This window comes from Bidens hawaiensis, unplaced genomic scaffold (genome assembly GCF_021521415.1).
Source record: "Bidens hawaiensis isolate Kalapana, Puna unplaced genomic scaffold, B.hawaiensis_p1.1 tig00023609_1, whole genome shotgun sequence".
Classification (NCBI taxonomy): domain Eukaryota; kingdom Viridiplantae; phylum Streptophyta; class Magnoliopsida; order Asterales; family Asteraceae; genus Bidens; species Bidens hawaiensis.
In genome coordinates this window covers 156,913-176,468 of record NW_027493697.1, presented here as the reverse complement: position 1 = coordinate 176,468, position 19,556 = coordinate 156,913, and the positions used below count along the sequence as shown (strand labels likewise).

The window sequence follows — 19,556 nt, the reverse complement described above, 5'->3', positions numbered from 1 at the left end:
TCAGGAAGGGTGATTTGTTTTATCAAGTGATACATGCTGTTAAGTGATTGTCTATTTATGCATTTTTTTTTTCTAATAAGTTCTTGATCATTTTCATCATCATGAAGCTCTAGGTTTTTTTTAATTAACTTTTGTTTATAGCCTTTTTGGTTGTGATGAACAATTTTCTCTATATATGTAGGATGAAAAGAGGTTATTGATTGAATTTTAACCAATATATGTCTATTGAGAAAGGATACTATCATTATATGTTTCCTTTTATTAAAATGGTAAATTGAAACTGCAAGGCATGATCAATAGATGAACAAATTTTAATATTTTAGTTTGATTATATGTTTGTGTGTTAGTTGTGAAAGTTATAAACTGATCAAGATCATGACAAATATTTACTTGAAGGTACAAATTCAACACCGAATGAATACGTTTTCACAAGTTCCTCCTGGCTTTCGGTTCCATCCCACTGATGAAGAACTTGTGGACTACTACCTTAGGAAAAAGATTAACTTGAGCGCAATTGAATTAGATGTCATCCGAGATGTAGATCTTTACAAAATTGAGCCATGGGATCTTCAAGGTATATTAATATTAGCAACTCCATAAACTTTTGTTGATCACCCTTAATACATATGTGAAGTAATGTGTGTATTTCAGGATGCCATCTCTCTACTAACATGTGAACTTAAATAGAACTATGCAGGCTAGGCACCGAAGAGCAAAACGATTGGTATTTCTTTAGTCATAAAGATAAGAAGTACCCAACTGGTTCTCGCACAAATAGAGCTACGGTAGCAGGATTTTGGAAGGCAACCGGAAGGGATAAAGCTATTTACTCTAAGAATGACTTGGTTGGCATGAGAAAGACATTGGTCTTTTATAAAGGTCGCGCGCCTAATGGTTTAAAATCGGATTGGATCATGCATGAATATCGCCTTGAAACGGATGAAAATGCAACCACAACACAGGCAAGTTATAGATAAACTATAATGAATCAAAGATTTCAGATAATTACTTTCTTTTTTTGGGATTCTAAGTTAATCAAAATCATTTAGTTGTTAAAATTAAGTTAACCTCTTAGTCAAAGCTCTAGGGGTTATATATAGTTAGCAAAACCCTTATTAATTTATGGAAAAAAATATCAAGAATTTCAGGTTAACTAATTAGTCCCTTAACACAAAATTTTCTGTTCAAAAACAGGAAGAAGGGTGGGTGGTGTGTAGGGTGTTCAAGAAAAGACTACCAATAATGAGGAGAGCAAGTGAGCATGAACCAATGTGGTATGATGATCAAAGAGCCTCATTCATGCCCGAAATCGACTCTCCAACGCAAAACAACATTCGATCGAACTTAGGTAACAATGCTTATAACCAATACCCTTATGGTTCTTGCAAGAAAGAACTAGATTATCTACAAGATTACCAGATTACCCAAGGTGGTCATTGCCACAAACTCCCTCTTTTAGAGGGTCCAAAACTCCATTCAACTTGCAATTCTTCCATGCCCATTTACGGTATCGACATAAACGAAGGAAGCAGCAGTTCACATCCTTCCTTGCTCACACAACACCATAACAACAACATCCAACAACATCAAGGCCAAAACTTTAACGATCAACCGACAGATTGGCGCGTTCTTGATAACTATGTTGCATCACAATTACTTAACCAAGGTGATGTTTCAATTAAGGAAAATCATGATCAATCTTACCCAAATGCACAAGAACAAATGGATGCTGTACCCGAAGATGCATCGAATTCCATCTACGGTGACCAGATAGATCTATGGAAATGAAGGGAAATTATAATCAAATTAATCTTGCATTATTGAAATTATTAACTCTTATTATTTCTTGTACATAATAAGGACCTAAAGTGTTACATGTTCCTTATTAAATCGTTTAATTACCTATAGTTTTACATAGAGTATTAAAAAATATAAACCCTTATTAGCACTCTATATCAGTTAATTTGTTTGATGGGTATGTACTATTGTACCTAAAACCATCAAATATATGGTATGGGGGTGCTGCTGTATTTTATGATTACTTGGGATCAAAGCATTGTCTGTTATGTGTGGGATTCATTATGACGCCTACAATCTGCAGCTGCATGCGTTGTTATTTCACTAAACTGTTGTTTATTTGATAAAAGAACTTTTAATTTTGTTAAAAGTTAATGTTTAAGGTCATGTTTGTATTTTTACCACCCATCATTATATTATTTCAATCTCTAATGAGAATCAATATAAATGCAACTTTATTAATGAATATGTACACAATTATTTTAACTCTTTGATATAGAAAAGTTTTTAGTTAATCAACTAATTAACACAGGCGCATAGGGCTGTAAACGAACCGAACGAACACAAACATGCCTTGTTCGATCATGTTCATTTGTTAAAAAAATAAGTGTTCATGAACGGTTCACGAACACTACCGAATGGGATTTTATGTTCGTGTTCGTTCATTAAGGAAATTAATATGTTCACGAACGGTTCACGAACACAAATAAAATCTGTAGAGCCTAGAGATTGAGACCGATGTATTCATCAATATGAATATTAATGAAAGCCTGTAAACGAATCGAATGAATACGAACAAGGGCATGTTCCTGTTCGTTCATTTAACTTTAAAAGAACACGGACACGTAATCGAACAAATATTTATGTTCATGTTCGTTTATTTAAAAATGGACATTTGTGTTCGTTTGTTTAAAATCTAAACGAACATAACTGAATAAAGATAAACGAACATAAATGAACATATATGAACAAACGTACATCCTTGAGTGCCCTTGGATCGACGTGGAAGAGAGATAAGTGAGGAGAGAGAGAGAGAGAGAGAGAGGGTGAAACCTGTCTCCACACGGGGCATTAAGTGGATTGTGTGAGAGCTAGGGAGAGAGAGGGGATTGTATTTTCGTATTTTCAATATGTGTTTTTTGAATCGTGCATTATATCACGATCATATTAAAGTATTTTAAGTGTATTAAATATGTAATTGGATAAGACAAGAAGTTTTGAAACGAGAATGTATTTCGTGTGGAAAACGAAGTTTTGATTTGTGTTTCAAATAGACTAGAGATCTCCTTGTTATGAGTACGGAACCATCATAACGACTAGGTTGAAAAGTTAGAAGTATTCGTGAAATAGTACGATAGTTGACGGTGTTGTAATTAACTTCTGCAGTTATCAGTTGAATCAGGGATAAATTTAAATTCATTAGAAAGTTACTACTACTCTCGGTTAGTAATGTTGATCTTAATTACTACCACGTATAGTTACTGCTAAACTATGTTAATTACGGTTTCTTAAGCACTAACTTATTATTGACAATCAGTTTACCATTAATCAGTAGTGACTTACTACTAATGCTACTTGCCATTGCTATATTAATTCGTCACTCATTGGATCCATCTGGGCGCCATTGTCCAAGACCTTGTTAGGGTGTTGTATTGATTGAACCCCACCGAGACATGGTGTCCCTTGGCAAGGGTGAAATTTAGTGTATGGTTGGGGTGGGGGTGGGGGGGGGGGGTCCTGCATGGACTCCAGCGTTTTTGCTTAGTAGTGTAAGTTACTCATTTCCGTCAAAAATTTTATATACGTGGTGTAAATTTACATGCCTTCGTCCGAAAATTTGAGCTCCCTAGTTGTTTATGAAAACTTTTATACGTATTGAGTCTGACGCTGGCCCCTCCGCGTTTCAGTCCAAGCTTCGCACTATCCCTTGGAGCCCTCATCGTTAGGCGCTTCACCCCTTGAACCTTGGAGATTTACTAAAATCACCAATCGCGTCGCGTAAATTAAGATCCTAATGCATGGAAGTTTCACATATTGTAATTGTAGTGTAATCTGAATCTTTTGAAATACTTTACAAATCATATATTTGGAGCAGTTAAATAATATTCCATTTGCGTTTTGGGTCATGATGTATGTATAAAAAAGAAATACAGTATGCTTGGAGATGAAGTTTACCCAAACATACGGAGAGAGAGATCTAGATGGTTACATATATACAATATATTATATATCAACTTTCCTTTAAAGGCAATTTAAAAAAAAGTTCACTAACAAAATTGTTTACAACTTAACTTAATGTGTTCTTCAATTAATGCATACATGATTATCTAATTAAATTACTAGGGATAACAAATTTGTTTCACCAGCGTTAGCGATCGAGGTTGTAAAGCTAGAAAAAATGTACTTAGCAGGCTCAGAATAAATGTGGCCAATATATAAGGGCATCCGTAGCAGAAGGGCTAAAAGCGTCCTTTGTCATGTCACATTAACGTCACGTTGACACAGAGGCTTATCTCGTTTATTTGTAGTGGTTGAAACCCCTTTTTATGATTTAATATTATTTAAATTAGTTAAACAAGAAAAACTAAATAAAATAGAGGTATATTGGTTTTTATTAATACCAATTATTCTCTTTTGGTTACTGTCAGTCCCAACTAATGAATTGACTACCGATGGTCCCAACTTTTAACGTATTTGTTCCTAATGGTCCGCGACTAACAGAATCCTAATGCCGTTAGTTTTAGGTAGTCGGAAAAACGTTTTAAGCCGGAAAAGTCAAATTTGTTGCCGGAAAACACCATCTGAACACCGCAACCACCACCAATTGACTCACCGCCAGCCAACTACCACCACTTGAGCACCATCAACCGATTCCGACGATGGTTCTAGGTTTCCGACGACCTTAATAATTGGGGCTTTACTGGAAAACGGTTCCTAAATGTCCGATATATACAAAGTTACCAAGATGTTTGGGACGAAAACGTTGAGTTTTCGAAGAAAAAATTGAGTTTTACGGCCAAAAACGTTTTTCGGCGACCGGAAACTAAACGACGTTAGAATTCTGTTAGTCGAGGACTGTTAGGAACAAATACGTTAAAAGTTGGGACAATCAGTAGCCAATTCATTAGTTTGGACCGGTAATGACCAAAAGACGATAGTTGAGATTAATAAAAACCAATATACCTAAAATAAATAAATAAATAGTAAGAGCTATGATCTATTGGTCCTTTGACCAACACATTTCCCCAAACGCCGTCATGGCAAAAAGGCGCAGGCCGAAAACTCCTCGAAAATGCCCCTTGGGCGTTTCGAGCAAAAAAAAAAGAGTCGGGACAACGCCCACTGCGCTAAGTACGAATTGCTAACTGAATAAAAGACAAATAAAACTGAAGATCTCCAAAAAGACGAGAAAAAAATAAACAGAAAGGTAACACGAAATGCTACAAAAATAAGTACATGGAATGATCATTTGTTGCTAGCTTATTGATAAAGTTGGAGAGCAAGAAATTTAGCATGCATGCATGCTTGCAGATATATCTGGCTTGTTTTTTTATGTTACCAGAACAAAAGTGGTCCAAAACATAGAGACAAATATATCTTTGAAAAGAACGTTTGGAAATTAAGATCTTGAAGAAATCTTGTTAAAGGAATCAAGTTTCCACACTCCCAACATCTATCATTCACCTTGTCTTTTGTCACTTATAACAACAAAGGTTGACTTCAAGAGAAGAAAGTGTTAATTCGGTTTATACCGAAAACAAACGTACACGAAAAGAAAAAGGTTTCAATTTATAGGTACCAAATTAAATCTTCAGATGCCGCTATGTTTGTAGCTACGGTTTTCACTAGAAGACGCTTGTGCACATAGCCATAGACTACACTACGTTCGATCGGAATACCTCACAAAACTTGTACATTTTAAAGGCCAAGTTATTAGGTAAAATGTGTCGCTTGTGGAAAAAGTTTTCCCATACAAAAGTTAATTTTATAAACAGAACATTGAACAGAAATCAGTTTTATAAAAACAACCAAGTTATTGCTACTAAATCCTGTGTGAATACGGGGCTAATTGTCGTACTTGGAAACATAAACCGAGGGGCATTTTAGTAGGTTTTTTAGTTGTTTGTGCCTAATATGGATTTTTATAGGGAAAATGACCAAAATGGCTCATTTGACCAATCACATTCCTTAGATAGCCTTTAATTCTACAAATACCCAAAATAATCATTCCAAGAATGCTCAAACCGACCGTTTAAAATCTGTCATCTGACGGTTTATGAAACCAACAAGATCTTGGCGTGTGTCCTCAAAACAACAAAATCTGCCACCCTATTGATCTATTATGTAGGCTGACTGATCTATTCCGTCAGCTGACTGATCATTTTCTGAAATACTCGACCGAATAGATCGATCAGTCAGCCAACGGAATAGATCAGTTGGCCAACAGAATAGATCAGTAAAATGGCAGATTTTGTTATTTTGAGTACACTCGTCAAGATCTTGTTGGTTCCATAAACCGATGGCAGATTTAAACGGTCGGTCCGACCGTTTTTGGAATGGCAATTTTGGATATTTGTAGAATTCGGGAGCTAGTTAAAGAATGTAGTTTGTCAAATAGACCATTTTGGTTATTTTCCTATTTATATAGGTTAAGGATTAGAAGGTTATGAATGCAATGTTATTTATAATCAAGTTAATTCCAGTTAATTCCTTTAGTTTTCTTAGTTTCTCCAACTATCACATAAAACTTGTACTTTTATTTGTTTTGAATTATGCTTTTAGTGACCTTTTTTAAGAACTTTTGGTTTAATTTTTTGTTAGTAGTTTTTCAGTTCTATCTGAATGAATAAGATTTGATTAAATGGATTCACATATAATATGAACATTAAAAATGTGTTTCTCTTGGCTAAAACACCCAAAAAAAAAAAAAAGACCCTACAATTTCTTCAAATAGCAAACTTCACTCACTTTCTAATAAAGTGATCTAAACCAAGAAATAGCCTTTTTGAACATTAAATTTGAGCTATATTTTCTTAAATAATCATATACACAACAGCTGCAAATGCCATCAGCATCAAATAAGTTGCCTTTGACAGTTCTTGAATGGTTGATCCTGCTGAAGACACTGTTCTTTGAGGCCTGCAAATGCATAAGATTAATCACACTCATTAATATTTAATATATGATCTTAACAATAAGTTGTGAAAAAAACATACACACAAACAAATAAGCTGCAATTTATGTATTATACCTCTGCAAGTGTCCAAGATCACCACAGAACAAAACATTATCAGGCACGGGCAATTCGGTTTTCTGTTCATGATCATCAGGATTGATGATTCTCATATATGTCTCTTGGCCAAGATACCATCTATCAAGATTCACTGTCCTAAGATTCCAAGCTCCAACATTATCAAGATAAACTAGAATTGCGGTCCATCCTCCCGGGAAAACCTGTTACATAAATCACCAATTTTTCATTACAAATAACAGTCCCAACTTCACTCTTGGCTAGTGGCAGGCCCAACTAAAGGTGTATTTTTACCAACTGTTCGCGACTAGCGGATTTAACCATCCGTTAGTCTATGCTTACGTGGCACGCCTAGTTGTCAATAAACATCTATGTGGCAGCCTTACGTGGCAATCATCATCTGTTTCTTTTTAAGAAAACTGATTTTAAATAATCCTAACTATGCGCTATTGGCAAATAACAGTCCCAACTAAAGGTTTATTTTTCCCGCTAGGCGTGGCATGTAAGCAACAGACTAACGGAATTAATCATCCGCTAGTCGCGGATCATTGTAAAATATCACACAATTGTGAAGTAGGGACTGTTATTTGCCAATAGCGCATAGTTGGGAATATTTAAAACCAATTTTCCTAAAGTAAAAGCATACCTATACAATGAACAAACTAACCTGTGCAGTAGAGCGTGCAATCGCATCCCATCGGTTATATGATCCACGACTGTTTTCTGTCCAATTTCCATAGGCCATCCTAAATATTATGTATAATTCCATCAGCATTTGATGTCTTCAAAAAACAAGATACAGATACAGTAGGATGTGTGTGTGTAATGGAGGGTTCATGACAAAACCAAAAGTTATGAGAAAACCGAGAAAACTACTACCAACCGATCAATATTTTATTTTATTTTATTTTTTCATTTCTTTTAATTATAAGGTTAGAAGTGTAAAAACGTTTTAAAAAACTTATGTAGCTTACGAAGTTACATACATATGTAACTCATGAAGTCACATATGCGTATCTCATACGAGGTACATATGTAGCGTACAAGTTACATATATGTAACTTCGTGAGTTACATTTTTTTAATCCTTTTACATTCGTGTCCTTATAATAAAAAGAAATTTAAAAAATTGATTAGTTAATAGTAGTTTTCTCAGCTTCTCGATCTTTTTAGTTTTCTCATGATACCACCTCCACATATGTATGTGTATGAAGGCATGTATTTAAATTTATGTATATATGAATGAAAAAAATACCCGACAACGAAAAATGAATAACCATCCATATGAAAGCTCTGAACTACTCTATCATTGTTTTGCAGTATGATTTCCACAAATGCTTTATAAGTTGCATTAATAATGGATCTATCTACTCGTGGCGGTTCGCTTAGTGGCGTTTTCGGGAAGTTTGTTTTATAAGCACCTTTCACATTATGATCATCAGCAAGCCTCACTGGTGTAATCCTAGGATTAGTAAACGAAATCCCGTTAAAAGAAGCACGACGCCTTCCATTAATCATTAATGGCGGAATGCTTCTTAACACATATGTATCGGTCACGTTAATCGAGCCGTAGTGAAACGAGCCCTGAGGGTTCGGGCGGGCCCCACTAGCAGTGTTGTTCATCCTGATATGTAGACATAAACATTAGTCATATAGCTGATTCTATATTTCTAAAACTAGTATACATGATATTCATTAAATTTCAAAGTTTTAGAAAAATAAGGGTAAAAAGGTCATTTATTAAAAAAAGCTTAAATAATTTTAACTTCTTTGTAACATATATATGATATTTTTAGTTTTGCATTGATATATGATATTTTCAAGTTTGTAGCGGTATATATGAAATTGTCTCTTTTATAAAATATACCTGATGGACATGGCCTGATTCAAAGCAAATGAAGGGTCATATATGTCATTTAACGAGTCGGGTAGAGGGCCCGAGGCGTGTCCTTTGGAATTTGAATAGTGCAAAACTGCAACGCCTGTGACTCGTTGCCAAGTTGATTGATTTACGAATCTTGGGCTTGCAACGATGTAATAATCGGTACTTGCATTTTGATCCATAGTAACTAGAAAAGAGTAAGACTGTCCCACGTGGATATCGAAACTGCTATAATTTTGCTGAGACGTGTAATGTCCCTCGGTTTCGGCTAGAAGCAAATTATGGTTTTGAATTCTGAAATTTAAACAAGTTGAGACTCCGATATTGATCACGCGAATTCGGTATGTTTTGCCTGTAGTAAATTGCAGTATGTGTTACAACTACAAAAGACTTATGTATAAGAAAATTAAAAAAGAAAAAAACAAATTATTAAACAATATGATTCAATTTTTAGATTAAAGCTGAATTTTGAGGTCAAACAATGCTAGAGCTAGGCAAGTAAACTGTTTGACGAGGAGTTTGTTTATTTAATAAACCAATAAGCATCAACAAGTTTTGTGTTCATTTAGAGCATGATCACTAGTCTCATTCGTTCATTTATATTCGGGAGCGTCCGTTTACGTTCGTTCATTTAATTCGTTTACATTAACTTGTGTTCGTTAGTTTAAGTTTGTTTAAGTCCGTTTGTTTACATTGTTTAATATATTCATTCAGATGTTATGGGCCAATTTCAATTACTCTAATTTTAATAACTTTTTAGGCCCATCACATTGTTTTTCATGTTTACTTTTTAATTGGTTTTAGCTCAGTTATGTTTGTTCGTTTACGTTCATGAAACATTCGTTCATATTGTTAATGACGAAAAATAACGAACACAAACACGAACACATTTATTTTCTTAACGTATGAACACAAACATGAAACTCCCATTCGTTTAACTATTCATGTACGATCGTTGTTCAGTTAAAGTTAAACAAACGAACACGAGGCCTAATTAGAGAAACAGTATTAATTTTAGTCATACTTTATGAATTCATTATGTATAAAGAACGAACGTACACCAACCTTAACCGGCCCGGTCCATGTGATTTGTACTTAAAGGTGGCATCTTTAGCCCAAAATCTTTTTGACCCACTACCCAAGCTGTCAGAGCCCAACCCACCCATCTTGCCACCTCTATGGAACGTTTCATATTATAAACAGAAACTAAAGACATTACCTGGATCAACATTAAGTGTAGTATGGTTAATACCATCTGGGACAACGGAGCTATATTTATACGGTCCTTTGCCATTAATCAGAACGCCATCGGGCATACCGAGCTCCTTTCCAGCATCAAGTGAAGCTCTAAGTGCCTTGTCACACATAACAAATAAAACCATACATTACATTTCCACTTTCCTACTAATATAATCATAACTAAGTTAAAAACTTGTTTATTACACAAATTAAATAAACGTTTTTTATATTTATTTTAAATAACATATCCTATATTTCTCAAGAACGTTTTATAAAAAATTTAAGATTAGGTCTTATGGTGTAATCATATCATTTTTTTTTTTTTTTGAATTTTTTTAGGGGTTTCTATTAAGATCAAAAGCCCCTACAAAAAATTAAAAAAAAAATCAAAACTCAAAATATAAATAAAAACAAAAAAAGTAAAAAAAAAAAAAACTAAAATGTTTCCTCCGTTGTCTTCATTCAAGAAAAAAGGACCCGAAACCCGTTTGACCCATTCCGACCCAGACGTATTGACCCTGACCCGAACCAAAACAACCTTTCCCGTTCCTACCCATGACCCATTTATTTAAAATTATTTTACCATATTAAAGAAAATCATTACTAATTAATAAGAGGGAAAGGCGGGAGATTTCAAATACTAACAGAGTGATTTTGCTTATACCAATCACCAATAGTAATCACCATATCTCCATCCGGAGTATCAAATGGCAACTGTATAACCTTCCGGTTTGTGATAACAAATCCGCCAAATCCACCCGCTGCTCTTTGAAAATTAGTACTTGGAACATAATAATAACTGCCAATCTGATCCTTAACTTGGAACCGGTATGTCCAGTTCCAGTTCGAAGGTATCGGGCAGTTTGTTCCAAGCACGCCATCTTGCCACGAAGAGCGGCGCATCTCTATTCCAGGCCTATTGGACAATGGGCATAAGTTCACAAGTTCACATGTGAAACACATAATATTTGCATATTCAATGTAAAGTGTAAAGTATATATATTAAGTATATAAGTATATATACCATGTAACAAGGAGGCTTTCATCAAGCTTATTCTTGACATTGACAACAACATTGTAATTAGTGGTCACATTGATTATTGGACCTGGAAATTTTCCATTCACTGCTATGACCTGTTATTAAAGTTCACAAAAATTAGGGGTATCCATTAGTAAATGAGCCAAGCCACTCGTAAGCTAGTTGAGATCAGATGGTCAAAAGCTCGAATCAAGCTAATAAGCATAAATGAGCTCGAGCCTAAATACAAGCTTGTTTAATAAACAAGCCGAGCCCGAGCTTGATAAACTACCTGTCAAATCTGCCTGGGAGACGAAAGGAAGTTGATTATGGAACGTCTAAAGTGACGAGCCGAGCTCAAGCTCTAGAAATTAGGCTTGAAACGAGCCAATGTCGAGCTTTAAAACTGTGCACGAGTTGAGCTCGAGCTTTAGAAATCAGGCTCAAAATGAGCGGAGCTTGAGCTTGAAAAACTACTCATGAGCCGAGCTGGAGCCTAGACAAGTTGGGGCTCAAGTCGGCTCGTTTACACCCCTATGAATCGGTCGGTTCACTTAGTTTTGGGCTAAAACCGAACCAATGACCGAAATGTCGGTTTTTGTGCTTCTGAAAACCATTTGGTTTCGGTGTTTTAAGGTGCTCGGTTCGGTTTGGTTTGTACTTAGTTTTTTCAGTTTCGGTTTTTTCTGTTTCACTATATGACAAATGCAAATTTTGTGTCGGAAAACAAAAGGTTGGAATTTAGGCCTAAATATTTTTCTTATTTAAAAGCTCATTAATTATTATACATGTGGCCTAAAATATTTTAGTTAAATAATATATCAAACTATCATAAATTATTTCAAAATTCAAAAATAAAATCTATAAGTTCGGTTCCGCTCTTTAAGTTTTAGTTACAAGAAAACCCAAAACGAACCAAAACTTTGGTTTTTACAAAAACATAAAAGCAAACCGTCGGTTTTCAGAAACCAACCTGTTGGGGAACACCAAGTGGAGAAGCAGTGATGTAAGAGAACTCGAGTTCGTAACTCACAACTGGATCAGCGCCATAACATAAGCCAGCAAGTAATATTAGACCAATGTGGAACCACAACAACAACGTAGGATAAGATAACCTCATGTTGTTCCAGTTGTGTTAGTGTTGTGGACTTGTGGTTGAATTACAAAGGGTGTGTTTTTAGAGTGCAAAAAGAAACACCTTTTCCCCAAAACTCCGGGCGTGTTTTGCGGTGACCAGGTGGGCCCACTACTAAAAGGGATGATTCTAGCATTCACCGGCGTGATGCATGGGAGGTTGTAACTGAAATGGAGCTAAAGTCGTTATGGGAATAATTTATCCAAAAGCATATTTTATGCAATCATTTTTAAGTAAACTGCGGTTTTTGTCTATGCGTTTTGTTCGAATCTATAGTTTAGTCCAACAGTTTTAAATCTACAATTTTCGTCCATTTGGTTTCAGTTCACTTGCAATTAAACCCGATCTCACTAATCCTGTTAAGTATGGTCGTTAAACCTATCAACATGCCCCTCACGTAGGGGTCAGCTTTGTCCTTTTTCTCCCCAAATTAACCCCAACCCTAATTCACAGGCCCCATCGCGTGAGGGGCTGAGGTGTATTTGGGGGAAAAATGACAAAATTGCCCCTTACGTGGGGCACGCTTATAGGTTTAACGACCAGAACTTAATGAGGTTAGTGGGGTCAGGTTTCATTGCAAGTGAAATGAAATGAAACCACATGGACGAACCGAAGTTTACTCTTATTATTTTTTTATCAAAAGTTGTATTGAATTTTTAAAGTTCTTTCCCAATAAGCTAGTGGTAGAGTTGTAAGGAGAGACTTGGTGTTTCATTTGATTCATGTTCGATCAACGACACTATGGCGATGACGGGAGACTATGTGAGTATATGGCGGTTACCAGTTGGATTTTTAAACTAAATGAGTTTTATCTCACCGCACTATCGTTCACAAGCGTTGACTTATAAGTATTATGTATTCCATTTAAAGAATTCGTTGATTGTTACAAAAAATATATGCTCTTGATATTACTAATGCTTATAAGTATTATGTATTTTAATTGAATTCTTAATTATTAATTTTTGTTTTTAGTTTTCTATAATTTGATTTGATTAAAGATGGCAAGATTAATAGTATATATTTCTTTCTGTTAAAAAAAACATTAGTACATTTTTCTTAACAATTATGTTAATGTTCTTATATACACAACATATATATAAGAGTTATAAAAGCTCCATGATCTGGCTTGTCACAACGTAGTTTGTTTGATCCCTAACACCAACTAATATTAAATGATTAACATTATTTACTTGTTAAGACAACTGTATAATAGAAATAATACTATCAAATAAAAAAGCCTTGTGTTACATTTTTACAGTAAAATATATTTATTTATTTATTTGAACGGCGACTTTCAATAAAGTCTGGCTAATAAGTTCGTTTTTACAGTTAAATAAATAACTTTTTTTTAAATTTAATAAGTAAAACGGGTAACATTTAAAAGTCTTGCTAAAACATGTTAAGTATCTCAACGGGTCAAATAGAAAATTATCCAAAGTATTTTGACTATTTTCCAATGTTTATAAGATCCTTTTATTAAAAAAGTTCATTATGATTTATGAGACTAAACTGTTGATTTGATATTTGTAATAATTATGAGCATATTTAACAAAATAGTTATCTATAAAATTACAAAATAAAAGATAGAATTTGTATCGGGTCAATGCAACCCAAACATTTCTTTTTATATATAAGTATTAAAACATCAGCCGGTGACTTGCTGCCTAATTTGCCTGAAAAGAGCCAAAAGAGTAGGAACATCATAAAGACTTTACTTTAGTGGATGAACATTGAACATTAATTTAAAGACGTGAATAAACAATTGACACAAAAATTAAATGCAACCTTTAATAAAATATATTCAGTAATTCAACTATAAAAAGTTATAGTCATTTATGTGTTATGAATATTACAACTTAATTTCAATAAATTTAAATGTTTTCTAATGAGACGTATTTTTATCATTAGATTTTTAATTTGATTGTGAGGATGCAATTTATGCAATGGTGCATTAAGAAGTTGATGGGCCATTAGCGAATAGCAATACCCCCTCATATTTGGGCTATGTATTGGGCCTGCATTTGGGCTGATAATGAAGAACTGCCGATTGAGCTAAAATGCTAAACGTTCTTGATAGAGGAGTAAAAAAACCGTTTGGGACCGGTCTTATGCAAATCAAACCGAACCGGTTTGGCAATAAACCGGTTTCACTTAATTCGCCAGTTCCAGAACCGGTTCCCCTTAAGATCTACCAAACCGGTTTGAGAAAAATCGGTTTTAAAACTAGTTAAACCGGTTCTAAACCGGACCGAACCGAACTGGACCAGGCCGGCCTATCTTACTTCGAAACTAGTTTATAAACCGAACCGGTTTGAGTCAAACCGGTTTTGACCAGCCGTTGGCCAACCGGTTCGGTTTATAAACCAAGTCGGTTGGGTTTAAAACCGGTTTTGTACACCTCCACTAATTACTACTATGTGGCTATATGTAGCTAAAGGGACAAAGGGTGGTTGTTTATTTTGCCTACTAAAGATTAATATTCTTTGATGGGCTTTGGGGGATTCAATATGTAATGTCTAAAATCTGTAGCGCTATGGTGTAGTTCTAGAAGTAGAGATGCGTAAATGGGGTTTTGAGCCGGAACTGGAACCAGGTTCTCTTAGGAACCGGGTAGGAACTAGACCTGGGTTTCTAGGGTATGGATGGATACATGTAATAACCTGTGTTGGATACGGTTCCTACCCGAAGCCCGGCTCCAACCGTTTTTTTTAATGTAGTAGTGACAACAGATGGATGTGGGTGGTGTCAAATGGTGATTGATGGTGGTAGCGGCGGCAGTGAAGGTGATAGTGGTGCCAATGATGATGGTATTGGTGTCAATAATGACAAGTTAGTGGGGACATCGTACGTTAACAAGTTTCATAATAGTAACTCTTTTTGGCATGTTGTATAAATTTAAGTACATCCTAATCAACCTTTTTAAAGTGTTGATGGTGATTGTTAAGTATACACAAAATATATTCCAATGAAACAAAAAAAAAAACATTATGTAATACAACATGGTGACTATCTGTTTTCATATTTTCAACTATCGGCATCGAGGAAGGGAAAATAATCGATATGTGCAGAATCCATGTTCCAAGCATTTACATTTGCGATTACGGTTACTCCTGTTGCATTGTTAAATAGAAACACTTTTGCTGCGGAGTAAATTGCTTTTGTGGGATACACCCTTGATGTTATAACCGTCCTTCCACCTTGCGCAAAGCTTTCCACGATTGAATGATCAACCAATAATCGCATGCTAAGGTTTTCTTCGTTTAACACGTGAACACTGCTTCCATATATTAACTTAGTGACATCTGAAGCTGTTGATGATCTGCATACATATACACATTATTACATTAATATTCAATATTAACATGTTAGTTAGTTGCATATATGGTATTCGAAACGACAAGGTCAAACTTACTTGGATTGATCCGCACAGAAATGAGTGTAAGCGACCCCGTCTATACCTTTGGAAATATAGAAATATATAGGAGTTTGTTCGGTAAGTGATTCGTCCGCAAGAACCACTAATCCAAACGGTCCAAAAGCGCCTCTTGAGGAGGCACCACCACTTGTGGTGCAATTGTAACCCACATCTGCTTCTACTGATGTCTTTACTACTTCTTTATCGATTTCAAATGTCGCTAATATATCTAGCTGTGCACATCAAATCATTTTTAAGGATAGCATTAATAAATAATAATCTACTCGCGTGCAAATAATATATACTTTACTATTTTAAAGCGGGCATCACCTGCGTAGCTAAGCCTACGTCGAGTGGCACAAGAGATCCCGGTTCAAGAACCACTTTCTTGAATACGGTACTTTTGGACCTTAACTTCTCTACCTCTTTAATCGGTCATTGAAGAACATTCGTCCCCGTCTTTTTGTCAAACACTACTTCTCTCGGTATGGTCTGCGTAACATAAATTACACAAGTATAATACTATACACTATACGTGCTACGATTTCCCAAATTGAATAAAGAGAGTATCTTTATTTTTTTTTTTAATTTAATTTTGTTTAATAAAATCATGACTCACGTCCTACAAATACATTATTTGATTTTACCTGAACCGAGGCCCATCCCTTCAAGATGTCAGTAGCTTCACTATCCGTTTCTCCAATCCAACCCCAAAGAAGTCGTCTTTGCGTACTTTGGTCATAAAATGTTTTAGATGCATAATACTTTCCATAATCAACTCATAACCCGACACCCACATCTAAATCCGGATCATCGGGTGTCCATTTGTTACTAATCGAGTCAGACGTTCCTAGTGCATAATAATCATGTTTATCGTCATCCAAGCTCGATTTCAACACATGCTTAATACCAGGTCCATTAACCGATGTGTCCAACCCATTTGACTCGGTTGTTGACACTGGATAAAAGTCGACACATTCCCACATACCAGTACCCGGAACAGCATGCACCACCTCATCTAATAACTCATAGCTCGTGAAATTTGTTGTTTCGTAAACTAGTGTTATACCGGTTTTATTAACCTTTGACCCTAATGCAACACGCCATTTCCATTTGGTCCGAGCCATGCTGTCGTTGGATCCCTAAAATCCTTAGTGCCAATACCGGGTGGAGGAGTCAAAACCGGGTTATCTGGATACTTGATCCAGTCCAAAAGAAGGGGGTCAGATAAGTTGGCAGGGTACGCTAAGTTTTGGACTTGTACTTCTTCGTTAGTGTCCCCGGTGTAAAGCATAATGATCCTCCCGTCAGGGAGGATTGTAGCGGATCCTGTCCAAACGCCATTAATATCGTACCATTGATCTCGGACCATAGCAAAAGGGAGATGAAACCAGTTAATCAGGTCCTTTGAAACGGCATGTCCCCATGTGATGTTACCCCAAATAGCAGAATCAGGATTGTATTGGTAGAACAAATGGTACCAACCCATGTGATATAATGGACCTGAGTTACATTTGCTACCAATACATCAACTGTCACGATAAATAATTAAATACTATCAAAATAAAAATTTTTATTGCTATTTTGTAACAAACCTATAATTACTAGTTACTAGAATAGTTAATTGCTGTTTGTGTTACTACTTTACAAATATTATATTTAACCACGACGAATTTAAAAAAATCCTAAACGTCATAAAAGAATTATCGTACAAGGCGTTAAATGTCTGTCAAATCAACACATGAAAATTAAATTTTAGAATATTAATAAGCGTGTAAAAACATTCACAGTGAATTCTCTATCATCATCTCTCTTTATCTACGAATTTTGTTCATAATCTAGAATTTTCTGCATGTGATTTCTAATTATTATCTTTATTTATTTATTTATTTGATTTTAAATGTATTTATTAAACTCAAAACGATTACAATAAACAATGAGAATGGGTTATCGTATACGGTGGTTAACTTTTTACAAGTCGTAAACAAACAGCTCATTCACATAAACGGTAAACCCAATAATTTCGTATGACACGTGTTATAATATGTTAGGCTAGTTAATGTACAACACGTAGCCACATCATTCATGATGCTTGTACAGTTGTACACAATTTATCCACGTCACTTCCAAATCCATTGGTGGGTCTCCATTTGATATTGCACCTTTATATTTATGTGTAAAATTAACTTTAAGCAAGTAATCACATGTAAAGATATACATTGATTCATAGTATAATACGTTCAATCTTCATATTTAAAAGTTTTTGGTGTTGCTAAGCATACACTTATCTCACAAATTAAGGGTGGGCCCCATCATTTTCCCTCTAAAAAAACGTATATTAAATATCGTTTGACAAAATATTGGATGACGACTTTAACTGAATAGCTTTTTTCCTAAACTAGAACCCCAAAAGTGCGCATAGACTTGTATATCTCCCCAAATAATTGAACAAATGTTGCAAATTTGCAACTATCTAGTTGATATGCAATTTAACATAAAATTTGTTGTTTTACTAGACATGTAAATATGCAATCATTTAAAAATAAAAAGAAGAATATGTAGATTTACTATATGCTAATAAAGATGCACGAAATGCAAGCTGGTACGTTTTTCAACCTCTAACAAACGTGTTATATAATAAAATATAAACACAACAGTATATTCTATGACATTTGGACATAACAATATATGTTTTGGACTTTTCTTTCTTAAGGCTAAGAAGTAAGAAGGGTACGTTAGGGTCTTTACAAGCCACCCATTTTTCATCGATTTATAACCTAAAACGACATTTATCTACTCTTGCATTCCTATTAAATAAAATACCTTTTATTAATACCTTTTATGTAATAATAATAATAATAATAATAATAAGTTAGTCTTACTTTTCCACAAATATTGGCAGACACAAGAGTTGACCACATAATTTTTAAGATATCTAGTGCTAATTCAATGTCTTAATTAATTAATCGTTTTTTCCAAGTATAACTGTCACAAAAAATAATGATTAAACAATGAGAATAAGAGTGAGGAGGAGCATACCGTTGGGATCTATATAAGAAATTCATGTATCGATCAGCAAAAGTCAACGAAATCAGCAAAAGTCAACGGCGAACAAAAGGAAAAAAAACCATATTAGTGAAGAACAATGAAAATATAAATGGAATTTTAATTAAGGGGCCAACTACACACAGAATCTAACATTTAATCCCACACCATTATAAACGGTCGTTCGAATAAAGGTCAATCAAATGTTCGTTTTGACCAAAAATATTCAAACTTTGATCGTCTGAATATTATTCAAACACCATTCTGACTAACAATTTTCAAAGTTTGACTTTTTTAATCAAAACAGTCGTCTGAGTGTTTTACGGACGGTTATTTTCTTAACAACGTTTTTTCCTAAGTCAACTTGTGACGGAATTTCAATCGTCCCCGGTTATCAGGCGCTTCAGTCAGACTCAAAAACCTGTAGGTGGAAACCCCAACAACCGGGTATGCCTGCGGACGTAGGCGCCTAGGCTCAAAGGCTTGAACAAGCGCTCTCTCATAGGAGAAGCAACTAGCCAGAATGCCTGTGGACGACCGTTTTATAGTGTGAACTTAGATGGGACGACATTATAACTTATAACATGACCCTTTAATTAATTATATTAAACTTTGATATTAATTACCATTCATCCAATTTTTTGGAGGTTGAAAATGAAAGCCAGTTCTTTGCCAAGAAAGAATAGCATTGGTCCAAGGGTATGTCTCCTCACCGGAGAATGACATAATATTATTACTCTTCTCGGACACCCCTTGTGACACCCCTCTAGACATG

The 19,556-nt window shown here is 35.0% G+C and overlaps 2 protein-coding genes and 1 pseudogene across 3 annotated transcripts; 1 reads left to right on the top strand and 2 right to left on the bottom strand.

Annotated features, from left to right (window-relative positions):
- The first annotated feature begins 414 nt into the window (after positions 1-414).
- On the top strand, positions 415-2,038 carry LOC143567694 (NAC domain-containing protein 7-like). Its single transcript, XM_077054052.1, has 3 exons — positions 415-574; positions 688-966; positions 1,199-2,038. Exons 1-3 carry the CDS (start codon positions 415-417, stop codon positions 1,786-1,788), a joined length of 1,029 nt encoding a protein of 342 aa, XP_076910167.1. The 3' UTR covers positions 1,789-2,038.
- Positions 2,039-6,721: 4,683 nt separating this feature from the next.
- LOC143567699 (monocopper oxidase-like protein SKS1) lies at positions 6,722-12,306 on the bottom strand. Its single transcript, XM_077054054.1, has 9 exons — positions 12,160-12,306; positions 11,193-11,302; positions 10,814-11,084; positions 10,149-10,284; positions 8,915-9,281; positions 8,303-8,671; positions 7,716-7,794; positions 7,049-7,251; positions 6,722-6,936 (listed from the first exon to the last, which is right to left on the bottom strand). Exons 1-9 carry the CDS (start codon positions 12,304-12,306, stop codon positions 6,831-6,833), a joined length of 1,788 nt encoding a protein of 595 aa, XP_076910169.1. The 3' UTR covers positions 6,722-6,830.
- A 2,966-nt stretch (positions 12,307-15,272) lies between these two features.
- LOC143567698 (beta-fructofuranosidase, soluble isoenzyme I-like) lies at positions 15,273-19,528 on the bottom strand (annotated as a pseudogene). Its single transcript, XR_013141456.1, has 6 exons — positions 19,408-19,528; positions 18,776-18,784; positions 16,384-17,239; positions 16,067-16,228; positions 15,734-15,969; positions 15,273-15,640 (listed from the first exon to the last, which is right to left on the bottom strand). The product of XR_013141456.1 is annotated as a beta-fructofuranosidase, soluble isoenzyme I-like (transcript).
- Between the last annotated feature and the right edge of the window lie 28 nt (positions 19,529-19,556).

Excerpts from the sequence above, each read along its gene's own strand:
- LOC143567699 (XM_077054054.1), bottom strand. The coding sequence starts at position 12,306 with ATGAGGTTATCTTATCCTACGTTGTTGTTGTGGTTCCACATTGGTCTA. Across the intron at positions 11,085-11,192 it reads GAAAGCCTCCTTGTTACATG|GCCTGGAATAGAGATGCGCC; the intron begins GTATATATACTT and ends ATTGTCCAATAG. Across the intron at positions 7,795-8,302 it reads TATTCATTTTTCGTTGTCGG|GATGGCCTATGGAAATTGGA; the intron begins GTATTTTTTTCA and ends CATAATATTTAG.
- LOC143567694 (XM_077054052.1), top strand. The coding sequence starts at position 415 with ATGAATACGTTTTCACAAGTTCCTCCTGGCTTTCGGTTCCATCCCACT. Across the intron at positions 575-687 it reads TGAGCCATGGGATCTTCAAG|AACTATGCAGGCTAGGCACC; the intron begins GTATATTAATAT and ends GAACTTAAATAG. Across the intron at positions 967-1,198 it reads TGCAACCACAACACAGGCAA|AAGGGTGGGTGGTGTGTAGG; the intron begins GTTATAGATAAA and ends AAAAACAGGAAG.